The sequence below is a fragment of the Hemitrygon akajei genome, chromosome 28 (genome assembly GCF_048418815.1).
Source record: "Hemitrygon akajei chromosome 28, sHemAka1.3, whole genome shotgun sequence".
In the NCBI taxonomy this organism is placed as follows: Eukaryota; Metazoa; Chordata; class Chondrichthyes; order Myliobatiformes; family Dasyatidae; genus Hemitrygon; species Hemitrygon akajei.
The window spans coordinates 5,272,351-5,287,547 of NC_133151.1; the positions used below are offsets into that span (position 1 = coordinate 5,272,351).

Sequence of the window (15,197 nt, forward strand, 5' to 3'; positions counted from 1 at the left end):
GAGAGAAACATTTTTAACTGTCCCCTCATCTAAAATTTTCCATTAGTGCAAACAACTTCCTGCTCCCTTTAGCACCTATTTTTCAACAAAATGACCGACCCTTGGATATTCCAAACCATTCATTTTCTTGATTAATCCCCTCCAACCCCTGTTCAACCTGGCTTTGATCTCAGATGGTATATTGTCAAATATGGAAGGTAAAATGTGGTTTTTATGAAATTTGCAACAACATGCCCTCAACCAAAATGGTCAAAGCTGTAATCCACATCCAGTGCACCTGTTTAGATGCGTCAGAACCTCCAAGCAAATGTCTTGAGTGAGTTAGAAGATGCTCAACTCAAATCCCTTGAAATGCAGGCAGATTCGGCAGGGAGTGGTCTTCCAAAAACAAACTAAACGTTTTGTTCAACGTGTATAGAAAGCAACTATTTGTTTTCTCAGGAAATTACAAGATCCTAGAGTTATGACAACTCTAAGTGTTCTGCTGGGAATTGATTTGCAAGGCACAGAGGATGACGAAGAGGATACTACTCCAGCTCCACCTCCATCTCAGCCCAAAAAAGCAACTAAACCAGAGCCTATGGAAGAGGACCTTCCAGAAAATAAAAAGAAGGTAGAATGTCTGTCAGATCATCTTGAAATTCAAAACTGTGGCTCTTTTCTGGCCAATGTGAACTAAGCATTTTAAAATTAATCTGCAGGCATTGAAAGAGAAAGAGCTGGGTAATGAAGCCTACAAAAAGAAGGACTTCGCAACAGCATTAAAACACTACGATCAGGCAGCAGAACACGATCCTACCAGTATGACCTATTTAACCAACAAAGCAGGTGAGTTAGCTACTGAATTAGATTTGTGTTTTTTTTTGTGTGGGACAAAAATGAATTTGAAACGGTGCCTTTTTTTTGTCATCCTTATTCTGTTCTTAAACACTGAAATGCCATCAAATGTCAGAATGGGGAATTGCTGTATGCCAGTGGTTTTAAAAGCGAGTTGGAAATATACCAGTACCAAATGAGTCTGTTGTAAGTTGCACTGAACCATGAGCAAAGTAGTCAATCAGGCCCTTCCATTATTATAATCATGGAATGGGAAGGTGCTTCTGCTCCTAATCGGATACAGTGGTTTTCTCAGGTGATGTCATGTCTTAGTTTGGAGAAAATCAGAAGTCTAACTTCTGATCCTCTATTTGATTCGCCCGCTACTATCATCTGATTTTACTTAATTAATATGGTTTCCTTCCGATTTTTCTTCAATTTGGGTTGGCAGATTTTTTTTTGGAAGCTTGTATGATGTATAGCTCCAGGGTTGTGCTCCCAATGGGTTTTATTTCTTTGTTTTTGTTTATTTTTCAAAAAAAATATTCTTTACACTTTATTTTTTCTTACTATTATTGATATATTGCTTAGCTTTATTAATTAGTTATTTGCTAATTTAATTCTTTATTGTATATAATGACATATTGACTAAATGTATCTTTTGTTAATCTTCAATAATAATTAATAAAAAATATTTAAAAATGAAAATTATAATCATGGCCAATCTCTGCTTGCCTTGACTCGTCTAAGCTGCTTCTCCAATTCTGTCAAGTCCATGATTTTTCAAATGTTCACCACTCTTCACCTTAATGCATCATGATGTACTTTGTTTATGCAGCTGTGTACTTTGAGCAGAGTGAATTTGACAAATGCCGTGAAACCTGCGAAAAAGCTATTGAGGTGGGAAGAGAAAACCGTGAAGATTACCGCCAAATTGCAAAGTAAGTGCCTGTTTTGCTGTCAAAATCATGCCTGTGTATTAAAATTTACTGCTAACAAGAAAATTATAAAGAGATACACTCTGGTCATTTATTAGGGACACCTGCTTATTAATGCAAATTTCTAATCAGCCAATCATGTGGCATGATTCATTGCAAGTGATGTCAAAGGTAGATAGGGTTGTAAAGGAAGGTTTTGGCACATGGGTCCTTCATAAATCAAAGTATTGAGTACAAGGATTCAGCAGGCCAGGCAGCATCTATGGAAAGAGTACAGTTGATATTTCGGGCTGAAGGGTCATAGCCTGAAATGTTGACTGTACTCTTTTTCCATAGATGTTGCCTGGCCTGCTGAGTTCCTCTAGCATTTTGTGTGTGTTACTTGGATTTCCAGCATCTGCAAATTTTCTCTTGTTTATCGAGTACAAGAGATGGATGTTATGTTGAAATTATATAAGACATTGGTGAGGCTTAATTTGGAGTATTGCGTAAAAGTTTTGGTCACCTACCTACAGGAAAGATGTAAATAAGGTTGAAAGAGTACAGTGAAAATTTACAAGGATGTTGCTAAGTCTGGAGGACCTGAGTCGTAAAGAAAAATTTGAATAGATTAGACTGTATTCCTTAGAACATGAAGGATTGAGGGGAGATTTGATAGAGGTATACAAAATTGAGGGGTATAGATAGGGTAAATGCAGGCAGGTTTTTCCACTGAGGGGTGGGATTATGACTGGAGGTCAGGTTTAAGGGTAAAACTTCACTCAGGTTCGTGAAAGTGTCGAATGAGCTGCCAGCACAAGTGGTGCATTTAATTCAATTTCGATGTTTAAGCAAAGTTTGGATGGATACATGGATGATAGGGATATGGAAGGCTATGGTCCCGGTGCAGGTCAATGAGAGTAACAGTTGAAGTGGCTTTGGCATGGACTAGATAGGCTGACGGATCTGTTTCTGTGCTGTATGACCCTATGAAGGCAGTCTTCTTGTCTGCACTCAATTTGTTCACTTGCAGTGTAAACTGTACATAGCAGTGTATACTTAATGAATTCCTTCCATTGCTATTAGAAACTAGTAGTATATTGGTAGTATTTTAATTTGTTCTGTACTTCATTTTGAATGCATAATTAGTTACTCAGCTAAACACTAGTTTGTCTTTTTTATACCTTTTTAACCATTTCTGAGAAACTTCAGCTAATTACGGCAGCTGTTAAATTGGGCCAAAATGTATTGGTCCCATTGTGTTCCAATTAAATAGAATCCACTGTATTACTTTGTGGTGTGTGTGTGGTTTTTATACTGTTATGCACCTTGGTCCAGAGGAATGTTGTTTCAATTGACAGTATGGTTGAATGACAATAAATTTGAACTTGAATGTTAAATAGGTTGTGGGTAGTAGGGTTTTCCATGTTGAAGCTTCAGTGCAGTATACTTAATGTTATTATCTCTTGTCCAAATTAGAAATTGGTGACACTTCTGTTTCAGTCCTTTGTCTGATGATGTCATGCTGCACCAGACAATTCACAGCCTCTATGGCTTTTGGTTTTGAACCTTCTACATCATAGTCACAGCCACCTTTTTTTTTAACCACCATTTCTAAACTAGCTCGGTCTGTGTTCTGATGGTTTATGCAACATCCCAATCTGAAGTGTTTCAAATTTCCTCTGGTTTGCTACTAACCAATAATGAAGTAGTATTTTTTTGAGGATCAGCAGGACTGTAGTATACCGTTGGTCTGTCAACACATCGAGCAGCCGTTTGACAATTCCTAATAATGGCCTGTAACATGCTGGCCGGGTTGCACCTGAGTGCCATACTCTCACTTCAACCTGCTGGCCAATCCTCTATCATGACCTGTACAGCAACCGTTTCAGTGTTGCAGAAACATCAGGTGCCTAGCATAGCCACATCCAGCTGTTTTATTTTAAAAGAACTGAGGCGGACAGTACTTCAACTCCAGAACCAAGTCAACTCTGCAGGCTACAAATGTATTTAACGAAATGAAAGAAAAATAATGTCACGTCTTTAAAATCAGTGAGAAGTGTTCCACAATCCTTGTAGCAATGAGTGACTTTGTATATGCTTATTTGTTATTTATGACTCTTGAGGCTTGAACAAGCAAATGAAGGGTGGAAGGGGAAGTGATTAAATACAAACAATATAACTAAGTATTTTGATTGCAGTGTGAACAATTTAAACATTAAGCTCCTGCACCTTTTCAGGGCATATGCGCGAATTGGCAACTCCTACTTTAAGCAAGAGAAGTATAAAGAAGCTGTTCAGTTCTACAACAAATCCCTCGCAGAGCACAGAACTCCTGAGGTCCTAAAGAAATGTCAGCAAGTAAGCTTATTTCTTAGTCTCTTAAAACTTTTAATACACTTGGATGAACTTAAAAAGGTCTTCTGCATCTGTACACAACTGCGCAGTGAGCTAAACAACTTCTCAAAAATCAGCTGAGACAGAAGCTTTCTTCAAGGTTTTTGATTATCTCTTTACTGTGAAGTTGCAGAGAGTTAAGTAAAATGTGTATTAAATTCAATACAGAATCGTTGTGTGCCTGAATACACTAATACTGTTGATTATTCTCACAACCAGTGTTAAGCAAGGTGATAATCATGCGCAATACCCCATAACTACACAGTGTAAACAAGAATAAACTTGTGATGCAAATGATAAACTTAATACAGTGGATTCTTGTTAATTGGACCATTGGTTAATTGTGACAGCCTCTTATTTGGAACAACTCTTAAAGAACAAAAACTAATCAAGAGAGTAGCCAAAACTCCCTTCATTTATTTGGGACACTAAGCTGCTTAATTGGAGCAGGACACTTGGCTGAACAATTTCTAATGAGCATGAGATGTGTGCACTGTGTGGCCATGAGACAGTGCACCATACTTGGAGATGCCAGAGTAGAGAGTGAAAAGTAAACAATTTCACTACGAGTTAGAAACTATCAAGAATTTGAAGGTATCAAATACTTTGTAGTTCCTTCTTTGAAGGTAACATCTTGAATATTACAATAAAAAGATTTGGAGGATGCAATCGTTGACAGCACTGTATGAAGGCAGTCAATTATTTACACTAGGTGTCTTGTTCATTTACATTCAAAAGAACTAACTAATTGCTCTGATAACTATTAGGAACTAATACATAGTTGTATAGTGCTCCACTAGTATTGGAAGTGTTCTAATTAGTTCTACATACTCTATCTAGACGGCTAGGATGCAACGTCCATGGTCGACCCTGACCGATGGAGGCCTCACCTCATAAATACATAATTTGTTACTCAGCTTGTCTTTTTTTTTAATACTTTAACTTTCCATAAAACTTACTAATTGGGACAGCAGCTTAATTGGGCCTAGATGTACTTGTCCCTATGTGTCCCAATTAACTGGAATCCACTGTACTTCCATCGAAATACATGTACTGAATGTTTACAAATATTCATGTGTCACCGATTATTGTCGTTTCAAGGGCAAATAAAGAGTGGATGGAGATATCTGTTTCCACCATGTGCTTCAAATCAAAATTTAAAAACTAGCCTGTGCAGGAAATGGTGTATATATTTTAAAAAACAGCTTGCATACAGGAAATCCATTCAAAATGGACTACACCGCCAGAGGCCAGAACAAAAGGTGATGCTGGAATTCATAGTCAAGTGGTTGGTCTTGGTGCCTCGTGGTCCAGCTCATGAATATTGTCTTGTTCTTGTCTACTGCCCCATCCCTCACTTTTGAATTTGGAAGATAGGTTATGCTAACTGATTTTAGGATAGACCATTGCTTCCAGTGCACTGTTGCTCCTGTGTTTCATGAGTATTATGAGGAAAGACCTAGCTCCTTTTCTAGGGACTATACCTTCTAAAGTAATCACCTGTTTTCCAGGCTGAGAAGATCCTGAAAGATGCAGAGAAGGCAGCGTATATTAATCCAGAACTTGCCCTGGAAGAGAAAAACAAAGGCAATGATTTCTTCCAGAAAGGTAACAAACATCAAACTAATATTTAGGTCCTAATGCTGTTAAAATGCAGACGGAGGAAGTGTGGCCCACGGCAGTAAATAATATTCACATTTTGTTTTAAAAGTTTTAACTGCAGTAGCCATGTAGTAAGAATTTCTAACACCAGAGGGCACTACTGCAGAACCCTGAAGCTTGTTAGAATCAAAAAAAAGTTGGAAAAGGTGCTTCTTCTATCTGGCAAGTTTGTTTGCTTTCCAACAATATTCTGATGTCCTTGAAAAGTAATATTGAAGTTCTGTATTTATTTACTTGAAGCGATTAAATTAATTGGAACAGGAATCCAAAGCCAGATACATTTATTTGATAGTATTCTAATATTAATTCCATCATGTGATGGGCTGAATAGCCTTTGTTCTGCTTTATCTTGCAATTTCGTGTCATCACAGCTTAGGGGAAGGCCATTTTGTTTAATATGCTAGATTTCAGTTGGAGCTTATTGATAGAACCATTCAAATAATTTAAGGTCGCTTTTATCCTTGTAAGCTACACTTTCTTCCGTTATATAGCTTCCTTAAATTTGCAAATCTCCCCTTCTGTCTCTGTGGCCGTTTTTCAGGTAATTCCAAGTCATCTGAATTCCTAATGTTTTTATCAAACTACTGTTGGATTCTGGTGTTTTTTAATCCAAGGTTCTTTCAGAAGTCAAGAAAGAGGCACAAAGCGTTGCTTCACAATCATTTTATTAAGAGTTGATCAGATGGGGGGAGGTGATTACAGTGATCGAAGTCAACTCGTCAAGAGAAAACTAAGATTAAAGAAGACTAGAGATGATTAAGATGACACTGCTTCCTGTTTCTCTATTTTATACCCTTGGAGATGAGGACAATTCCATTCATCTTTATAGATAAGAATTAACCAATTGGAAAACTGTTGTTCAGATACGGTATTATCAAATTAATCAATGAGAAAGCGCTTATTTAAATAATGCAGGACAAAGAAGCTTCCAGAGGATTCCAGAATTATATTTTGTATAATCACTAGAGGCATATTAAACTTGCAAAAGTTTTTTTTAAAGTGTTTATTATCAGAGTACATATACTTTAGGTTTGTCTCCTTATAGGCAGCCATGAAACAAAGAATCCTAACAGAACCTGAGGACTGTCAAACACCCAATGTGCAGAGAGAGAGGGGGGAGGAAAAAAACCTGTTTCCTCTGCCTACCAACACTTATTAAGTGACAATCTTCACTTTAGAATTTGAAAGCTGTGTGGTTTGTTTGAATAAACTGGGAAACAGACTGACCTACTAAAATACAAAAGCACACAGAAACAGAAATAAAAGCAGAGCTCAGCAGGCCAGGCGGTACCTGGTGAAGAGACAAACGATTAAACTTTCAGTGAATTCTCATCAGGACTGGAAAGATAGGGGTTGGAGAGAACAGTAAGATGAATATCCAGATGGTGGTGATGAAGCCTTGTTAATCTTTACTGATCTCTCTGAAGGATCTGTAAAGAGAGGGAGAGAGCACAGAGATGGAGAGAGGGAAGCAGGGAAATTGAAAGCAAGAGAATGCTACACACAAAATGCTAGAGGAACTCAGGTCAGGCAGCATCTACAGTCGACGTTCCAGACTGAGACGAGAAGATTAAGGTGGTGCTGCTTTGTTTCTCTGTACCAATGAGATGAGAAAGAATCCATTCATCTTTAAAGTTAAGACTTAACCAGTTATTAAGCTATTGTTTTCCAATTGGCTGCTGACTGCTGGAAATGCATGAGACAGGTAGTATCTGTGGAGAGAGGAATGCCTGAGTTAAACATTACAGGGTAACACACAAAATGCTGGAGGAACTCATCAGGCCAGGCCTCATCTACGGAAATAGGTGAATAGTCAATGCTTTGGACTGAGACCCTTCATCAGGACTAACATTACAGGTTACTAAACATTAGAGTTGACTTGTATCAAAATTGGCCAGTTCTAGGACTAGAATGATTCCTTAACTGAAATGATTGATTCACTATTGAGGTCTGTAGGCTCCAGCATGAAATGCAAGACACGAGACCTGGATGATTGATTTTGTAATAATTGGCTAATATTCATGGATTCAAAGATAGTATCCTTTACAACTATGCTCTCTCAATTAGGAAAACAATTTGGTCTCATTATTTTCAATAATGCTAGCATAGATAGAGGAGTCATTGGATCACCCCGCACTAATTAACACTCCTGACCATTCTTGTTGCCATCTGGAACAGACTCCACACTAGATTAACTGCCCCTGGCCACTCTCGTTGCCTTCTGGAACAGACCATGGCAGAATCGAGAAAAAGTAATTAGTCCAGGGGTCCCCAACCTTTTTGCCTTGGAGCCTTACCATTCACCAAGGAGTCTGTGGATCCGAGGTTGGGAACCCTTGAATTAGTCTATGTAAAGAATTGGAGGCCCAGTAGTTTGGGTTCTTCTATTTACACATAATTTTGAAATTGAATAAGTGCGATAATGGGAAAGGGATTTGCATGTTTACTTATTTAAAGTTATTGCACAGTCTCGATAGAGAAAACCACTTGGTTTTGGTGCTTTTTCAGATGTTTCTTTGGAGCCCTGTTCTTCTCAATGCACGTGGATAATGCCCGCACAGAACCATTATCAAACCTAGTTTTTCTTTAGACCTAATGGATGATGCACATTTGTTTCTGTGAATGTAGTATGTAATCTGTAACTGCTCCTCTCGCAGGTGATTACCCACAGGCAATGAAGCATTACTCAGAAGCTATTAAACGTAATCCGGCTGATGCAAAACTCTACAGTAACCGAGCTGCCTGCTATACCAAGCTCTTAGAATTCCAGCTAGCTTTGAAGGTAATATTTTTTAAGGAATACTTCTCTTGTTTTTTTTCTAGCAGCCAAAGTTCAAAGTAAATTTATTATCAAAGTACACGTATGTTTGGTGCATACTATGTTGGCCATTGACACAAAAACATTTCACTATTTCGATGCACAGTTGACAAAAAATAACCTAATCCGATCTTGAAGTTCAAGGTTGAGTTTATTACCAAAGTGCATAAATGTCACCATGTACAATCCTGAGATTCATTTTCCTGCGGGCATACTCAGCAAATCTATAGAATAGCAACTGAACAGGATCAATGAAAGATCAACCAGAGTGTAGAAGACGACAAGCTGTGCAAATGCAAATATAAACAAATAGCAATAAATAACAAGAACATGAGATGACAAAGATAAAGGATCCTGAAAGTGAGATCATGTTCGCTAAGATGTAGCACTGTAATGCAAATAGGAAACTTCTAATACGTGGTTTATCTTTGCCATTCAATGTCAGTTTGCCACCTTTTAAGTTATTAAGTTGCAAATAACTGATGGAGGAAAGGAAACAAGGATTTTCTTTTTAAAGAAAGGCGAGCCTTCTTTGGGGGAAACTGCATTCTTCACTTCAGGAAATTCACATCCAACTAAGTCGTGACTACTATTTGTGCAGTTGTCGCCAGCGGATGGCAGTATGAATAGAGTTTCTGTCTTAGTGGAACTGCCTCAAGCCTTATCAAACACACAAATGAAGAATGGAAATTAGTGGGTGGATAAAGGAGATTAAGCTTTGAGATTTGTGTACAATTGGATTGAGTATCTGTGAAGTAGACACTTCAGTGTTGTAACCTTTTAATCAATGAATATCATTTAGTCATGGGCCATTCCCTTGATATTTGTGTGGTTGTAGCTGCTCTTCTGCCATGTATAACGAAACATAGGTACTATTTGCAATATGGAAGATAATTTTTTCATGTGTCATTGTAATTCTAAACACTTTTTATCTTAAAAATGCATTTGTGAAATTTTAAGCACTTTCATTGTCTAAATAATATTTATATATACATTCACATACTTTTAATTTCCCCTGGCAGGATTGTGAGGACTGTATCCGCCTCGATCCTACATTCCGTAAGTAGCAGTTTTGCTTTAGGATCTAATAGTGGCCAATCCTAAACAATTGCCGCTGCCAGTGACCCTATGGATTTGTTTTACTTGAGTGATGTGCCCTCAGCTCCAATGTCTTCTCCAGAAGTCGAGGATATGCATTTGATCCGTTACTAGCAATTAGCAAACATACAATTTTGAAGCGATGAAACTTAAGCATACCCAAGTGCAAGCTAAGCATAAACTGAGCGGTCAGCAAAAGATACAACGTCGGTGGATCCCCAGCTGCTACATGCTGTGATGAACAAAGCACGAATACGTGACTTACTCCCTTCGCTTTTACCACGACATGCTTGTGACTAGTTACCATAATAGGCATGGAACGCTGAGTATATGCAGATAGAGAACAGATGCATGGCTCCTATAGCATCATTGCCCTGTTCTTTTAATTTTGTTTGTGGGTGGTCAAGTGGGCTGGTGGTTGTTAAATCTGTTTGTTTCAAAAGCACACCAAATTCAAAATGTTTCCACTGGGCCGCATAGACTAACCTTTTATTTTAAACAATTTATTTCCTAATAGATGGTGCTTGAAATCTTTCAATTGCTCCATGATGCTTTCATGAGGAACTGCTGGAAATGTTCAGATAATAGACAGTATCTGAATATAAGACCATAGACCATAAGATATAAGAGCAGAAGTGGGTCATTTGGCCCATGGAGTCTGCTCCGCTATTCAATCATGGACTGATCCAATTCTTCCAGTCATCCCCACTCCCCTGCTTTCACCCCATACCTTTTGATGCCCTGGCTAACCACAAACCTATCTATCTCCACCTTAAGTACACCCAATTACTTGGCCTCCACTGCCACTCGTAGCAACAAATTCCACAGATTTACCCCCTTCTGACTAAAGTAATTTCTCCTCATCTTGGTTCTAAAAGGACGTCCTTCAATCCTGAAGTTGTGCGCTTTTGTCCTAGAATCCCCTACAATGGGAAATAACTTTGCTATATTTAATCTGTTCAGGTTTTTTAACATTCGGAGTGTTCCTATGAGATCCTTCCCATTCTTCTGAACTCCAGGGAATACAGTCCAAGAGCTGCTAGACGTTCCTCATACGGTAACCCTGTCATTCCTGGAATCATTCTTGTGAATCTTCCTTGAACCCTCTCCAATGTCAATATGTCTTATAAAATAAAGAGCCCAAAATCGCACACAATACTCCAAGTGTGGTCTCAAGAGTGCCTTAAAGAGCCTCAACATCACATCCCTGCTCTTATATTCAACAATATGCCAACAATGCATTTACCTTCTTCACAACCGACTCAGCCTGGAGGTTAACCTTTAGGGTATCTTGTACAAGGACTCCCAAGTCCCTTTGCATCTCTGCATTTTGAATTCTGTCCCCATGTAAATAATAGTCTGCCTGTTTGTTTCTTCCACCAAAGTGCACGACCATACACTTTCCAGCATTGTATTTCATTTGCCACTTCTTTGCCCATTCCCCTAAATTATCTTAGTCTCTCTGCAGGCTCTCTGTTTCCTCAACACTACCTGTTCCTCCACCTATCTTTGTATCATCGGCAAATTTAGCCACAAATCCATTAATACCGTAGTCCAAATCATTGACATACATTGTAAGAAGCATTGGTCCCTCCCAACATCATCCCCTGTGGAACTCCACTGGTAACCAGCAGCCAGCCAGAATAGGATCCCTTTATTCCCTCTGTTTTCTGCCAATCAGCCAATGCTCCACCCATGCTAGTAACTTCCCTGTAATTCCATGGGCTCTTATCTTGCTAAGCAGCCTCATGTGCGGCACCTTGTCAAAGGCCTTTTGATCCTGTAATTTCCTCAAAGAATTGCAATAGGTTTGTCAGGCAGGATTTTCCTTTCAGGAAACCATGCTGGCCTTGGCCTCTCTTGCCATGTGCCTCCAGGTACTCTGTAATCTCATCCCTGACGATCGATTCCAACAACTTCCCAACCACTGATGTCAGGCTAACAGGTCTATAGTTTCCTTTCTGCTCCCTCCCACCCTTATTAAATAGTGGAGTAACATTTGCAGTTTTCCAGTAATCTGGTACTTTCTCAGCATTTGAAAAGTGCATGGACAGGAGGGAGTATTGAGGGCAGTGGTCCAGGTGGGGGTCGATGGAACTAGGCAGAATAACAGTTTGGAACTGTTTCTGTGAAGGGCCTCTTTCTGCGCTGTAATGCTCTATGACTCTCGGTGAAAGGAAGACTGCTTTTGATGGTGATAAGTTATTACAACTAAGGGGATTTTTTTGTTCAATTTTATTCATTGCAGTCAAAGGCTACACACGAAAAGGGGCAGCCCTGGAGGCCTTGAAGGATTTCTCCAAAGCCATGGATGTTTACCAGAAAGCACTTGAACTAGACCCCAACTCCAAGGTAAGAATGAAGTACTTGCATTTCGGCCCTTCTGACTTTGTTCATGTAGTGAGTGCCCTCTGCAGTTCTGTGGTGCAAAACCATCTTTGATAACTGGGGGGGGGGGGGGAACCTCGTGCAAGTACTAGGCTATGCTTCCTGGAATGAGGAAATGTTAATTGCTTATGCTAGTGAATTAGTTCAAGTGAGTTTTGGACAATGGAGGTGCTTCAGTACTTGGGCACGCTAAAAATTTGCAGTCTTATGGGCCATATCTAAAGTGCACCGTTAGTAATGTGAGTGGCGATTAGTGTCGAGTAGGGGCTCCCAACCTTTTTTATGCCATGGACCAATACCATTAAGTGAGGGGTCTGTGGACCCCATGTTGGGAACCCCTGTTGTAGAGTGTGTATTAGTTCCATTGTTGAAGGTGTACAATGTGTCGTGAGGTCACTGTTGACAAGCTAACTGTTTTGTTTCCAACTTCCTTAGGAAGCCTCTGAAGGCTACCAGCGTTGCCTTATGATGCAGTATAACCGGAACGATACCCCAGAGGAGGTCAAGCGCCGTGCAATGGGTGACCCAGAGGTGCAACAGATCATGAGTGACCCTGCGATGAGACTGATCTTGGAGCAAATGCAGAAAGACCCACAGGCACTAAGCGAGTAAGTCTGCAGTAATGTACTCTGTTCGTTGTCCTGAATAAGTTTAACACGCCTGTCTTAATGCTGAATTGTAATGACTGTTGTGAGACCAAGACCAGGGAGCTAACTAGAGAGGGAAACATCAGAGGTCATTGAGCCAGTCCTCATCAGATGGAGAGGGTCAGTAACTTTAAATTCCTGTGTGTCACTGTCCTGGACCCATCTTATCAATGTAATTACAAAGAAAGCACAATAGAGTCTCTACTTCCTTGGAAGGCTGCGAAGATTTGACATGACATCAAACGCCTTGACAAACTTCTACAGATGTGTGGTGGAAAGTATGTTGACTTGTTGCATCACAGCCTGGTATGGAAACATCAATGCCCTTGAATGGAAAATCCTACAAAAGGTAGTGGATTTGGCCCGGTCCATCACGGGTAAAGCTCTCCCAACTATTGAACACATCTACATGAAACACTGTCGTAGGAAAGCAGCATCCATCATCAAAGATCCCCACCACCCAAGCCATGCTCTCTCTCAGTGCTCTCACCACCAGATTCAAGAACAGTTACTACCCCTCAACCATCAGGTTCTTGAACCAAAAAGGATAACTACACTCATTCTATTGAGATGTTCCCACAACCAGTGGTCTCACTTTAAGAATTCTCCATCCTATTTCGTGCTCTCGTTATTTATTGCTACTTATTTATCGTTGCATTTCAAGTTTGTTGTCTTCTATGCTCTTGATCTTTCATTCAGAAAATGAATCTCAGTTGTATATAGTAACATTTATGTACTCTAATAATAAATGTTACTTTGAACTTTTACCTTCAATGTAGATGTCTGCTACCACACAGCATTAACGTTCTCTTCTTCCCCCCCCCCCCCCCCCCCCCACCCTCCCTCACACAGCCATTTGAAGAATCCTGTTATAGCCCAGAAGATTCAAAAACTTATTGATGTCGGCCTAATTGCAATCCGGTGATGATCATCTAGATTCATCAGAGACGTAAGGATAGTCCTTCAGGAATGTGCCCTCCTGGGATTTGGGGGGTTTGTGGTGTGTTGGGGAAGACCAGAATTTAAAAAAAGTTAAAACAGCCAAATCTCATCTTGTAACATCTAATAATTTAGTGAGATATATTTAGTGTAATCTTGATACGAGAAAGACCTGTGCACTTGTACTTTTAATTTTTTCATTTGTTGGGTGACTGTGAAATGTGCATCTCTGCTGCTGTTGTCATCTTGCAAAAACTGCAGAGATGTTAGTGTTCAGAGGTTTTGCAGTTTCTTGATTACACAAGAGTTGCAATAAAGTATTGTATTCAACCATATAGCTGGTCTATTTTTATTCATTTCTGCTGCTGTTAAATGAACAATTCACAAACCACAATCTCTTGTAACCAGACCTTTTTAAAATACTTTTCTAACCCCCTTCATCACTGGTTAAGATAGGGCAGCATTTTGCCGTGCCTGGAACTTGGTAAAAGTTTCTAGAAGCCTTCTCTCAATGAAGGCAAATTTGGTGATGCTAGCACAACCTTTTGGCCATTTGAGGGAAGAAGTATAGATCAAGGCCAAAAACCTGGCCCAAAGTTCATGGTCTACTGAGCAACAACTTTTTACACCACTTTAGAAATTTGTTTTGAACACCTAGAGTAGTACCACTAACACTTAACTCCAAACTAAAATATTCTAAATTCATTATTGGATAAAGCAAACTGACATCATTGGCTCTTCCCAGGGTAATGTCCTAGATATTGAACCTTTAATTACCATGTTACTCAGGTGGCCAATATTACACTCAATATGGGCATACTGATCTCTCAACACCGTGTCAAGCACTTGAATCGCCAAAGCTACAAGAATATGGACCAAGTGCTGGTAAATGGGATTAGATGGGTACTGGATGGCTGGCATGGTCATGTTTTAAGGGTCTGTTTGTGTGGTGTGGCTGTAACTTTTAACATTTCTATGGTTTTCCTTTCTTCATTACTTGCCTGCTTCAAAAGCCTTTGGGGAAATAGAATAACTGGAGTTTTAGCATCATTGACTAATGTTCCCAGTCCCAGCATTTTGGGTGTGGCTTGAGGGCAGGAAAATTCACTTAAAGTTTTGAGCAACACTGAAGTTCTCGAAATGAGGTTTGTTTAGAGATGAGGGACGGTAACGGGCCTTTCCGGCCCAGTGCTGCCCAATCACACCCACGTGACCCATTAGCCTACAAATCTCTATGTATTTAAAATGTGGAAGGAAACTAGAACGCCCACATGGGGCACTGAGAGAACATACAAACTCCTGAACAGTGGCAGAATCGAACTCTGGTTGCTGGCACTGTAATGTTAAACCAACTGCTGTGCTATCTATGAGAAGCATAGAGTGAATGTGCATGATGTTGGTGAACTGAAAGGGCACTGGTTTAAGGGGAGAGAGTTAATACACAGTGTGAGGGGAATCATTGGGCTGAAGAGCACATTTCTGTGCTGACTGACTCCAGTTTGAAACTTCAGTCTA

The 15,197-nt window shown here is 39.7% G+C and overlaps 1 protein-coding gene across 2 annotated transcripts in view; it reads left to right on the forward strand.

Annotated features, from left to right (window-relative positions):
* The window catches only part of stip1 (stress-induced phosphoprotein 1), a 39,355-nt gene extending 25,564 nt beyond the window's left edge, over positions 1-13,791 (forward strand). For both annotated transcript variants that reach the window (XM_073031231.1, XM_073031230.1), the window contains exons 5-14: positions 442-613; positions 702-828; positions 1,655-1,757; positions 3,974-4,094; positions 5,642-5,738; positions 8,450-8,574; positions 9,633-9,669; positions 11,957-12,060; positions 12,532-12,704; positions 13,596-13,791. In XM_073031231.1, coding sequence (XP_072887332.1) covers positions 442-613; positions 702-828; positions 1,655-1,757; positions 3,974-4,094; positions 5,642-5,738; positions 8,450-8,574; positions 9,633-9,669; positions 11,957-12,060; positions 12,532-12,704; positions 13,596-13,668 — 1,132 coding nt within the window. In that variant the 3' untranslated portion in view covers positions 13,669-13,791. The remainder of the gene's footprint in view (positions 1-441; positions 614-701; positions 829-1,654; positions 1,758-3,973; positions 4,095-5,641; positions 5,739-8,449; positions 8,575-9,632; positions 9,670-11,956; positions 12,061-12,531; positions 12,705-13,595) is intronic.
* Positions 13,792-15,197: the final 1,406 nt, after the last annotated feature.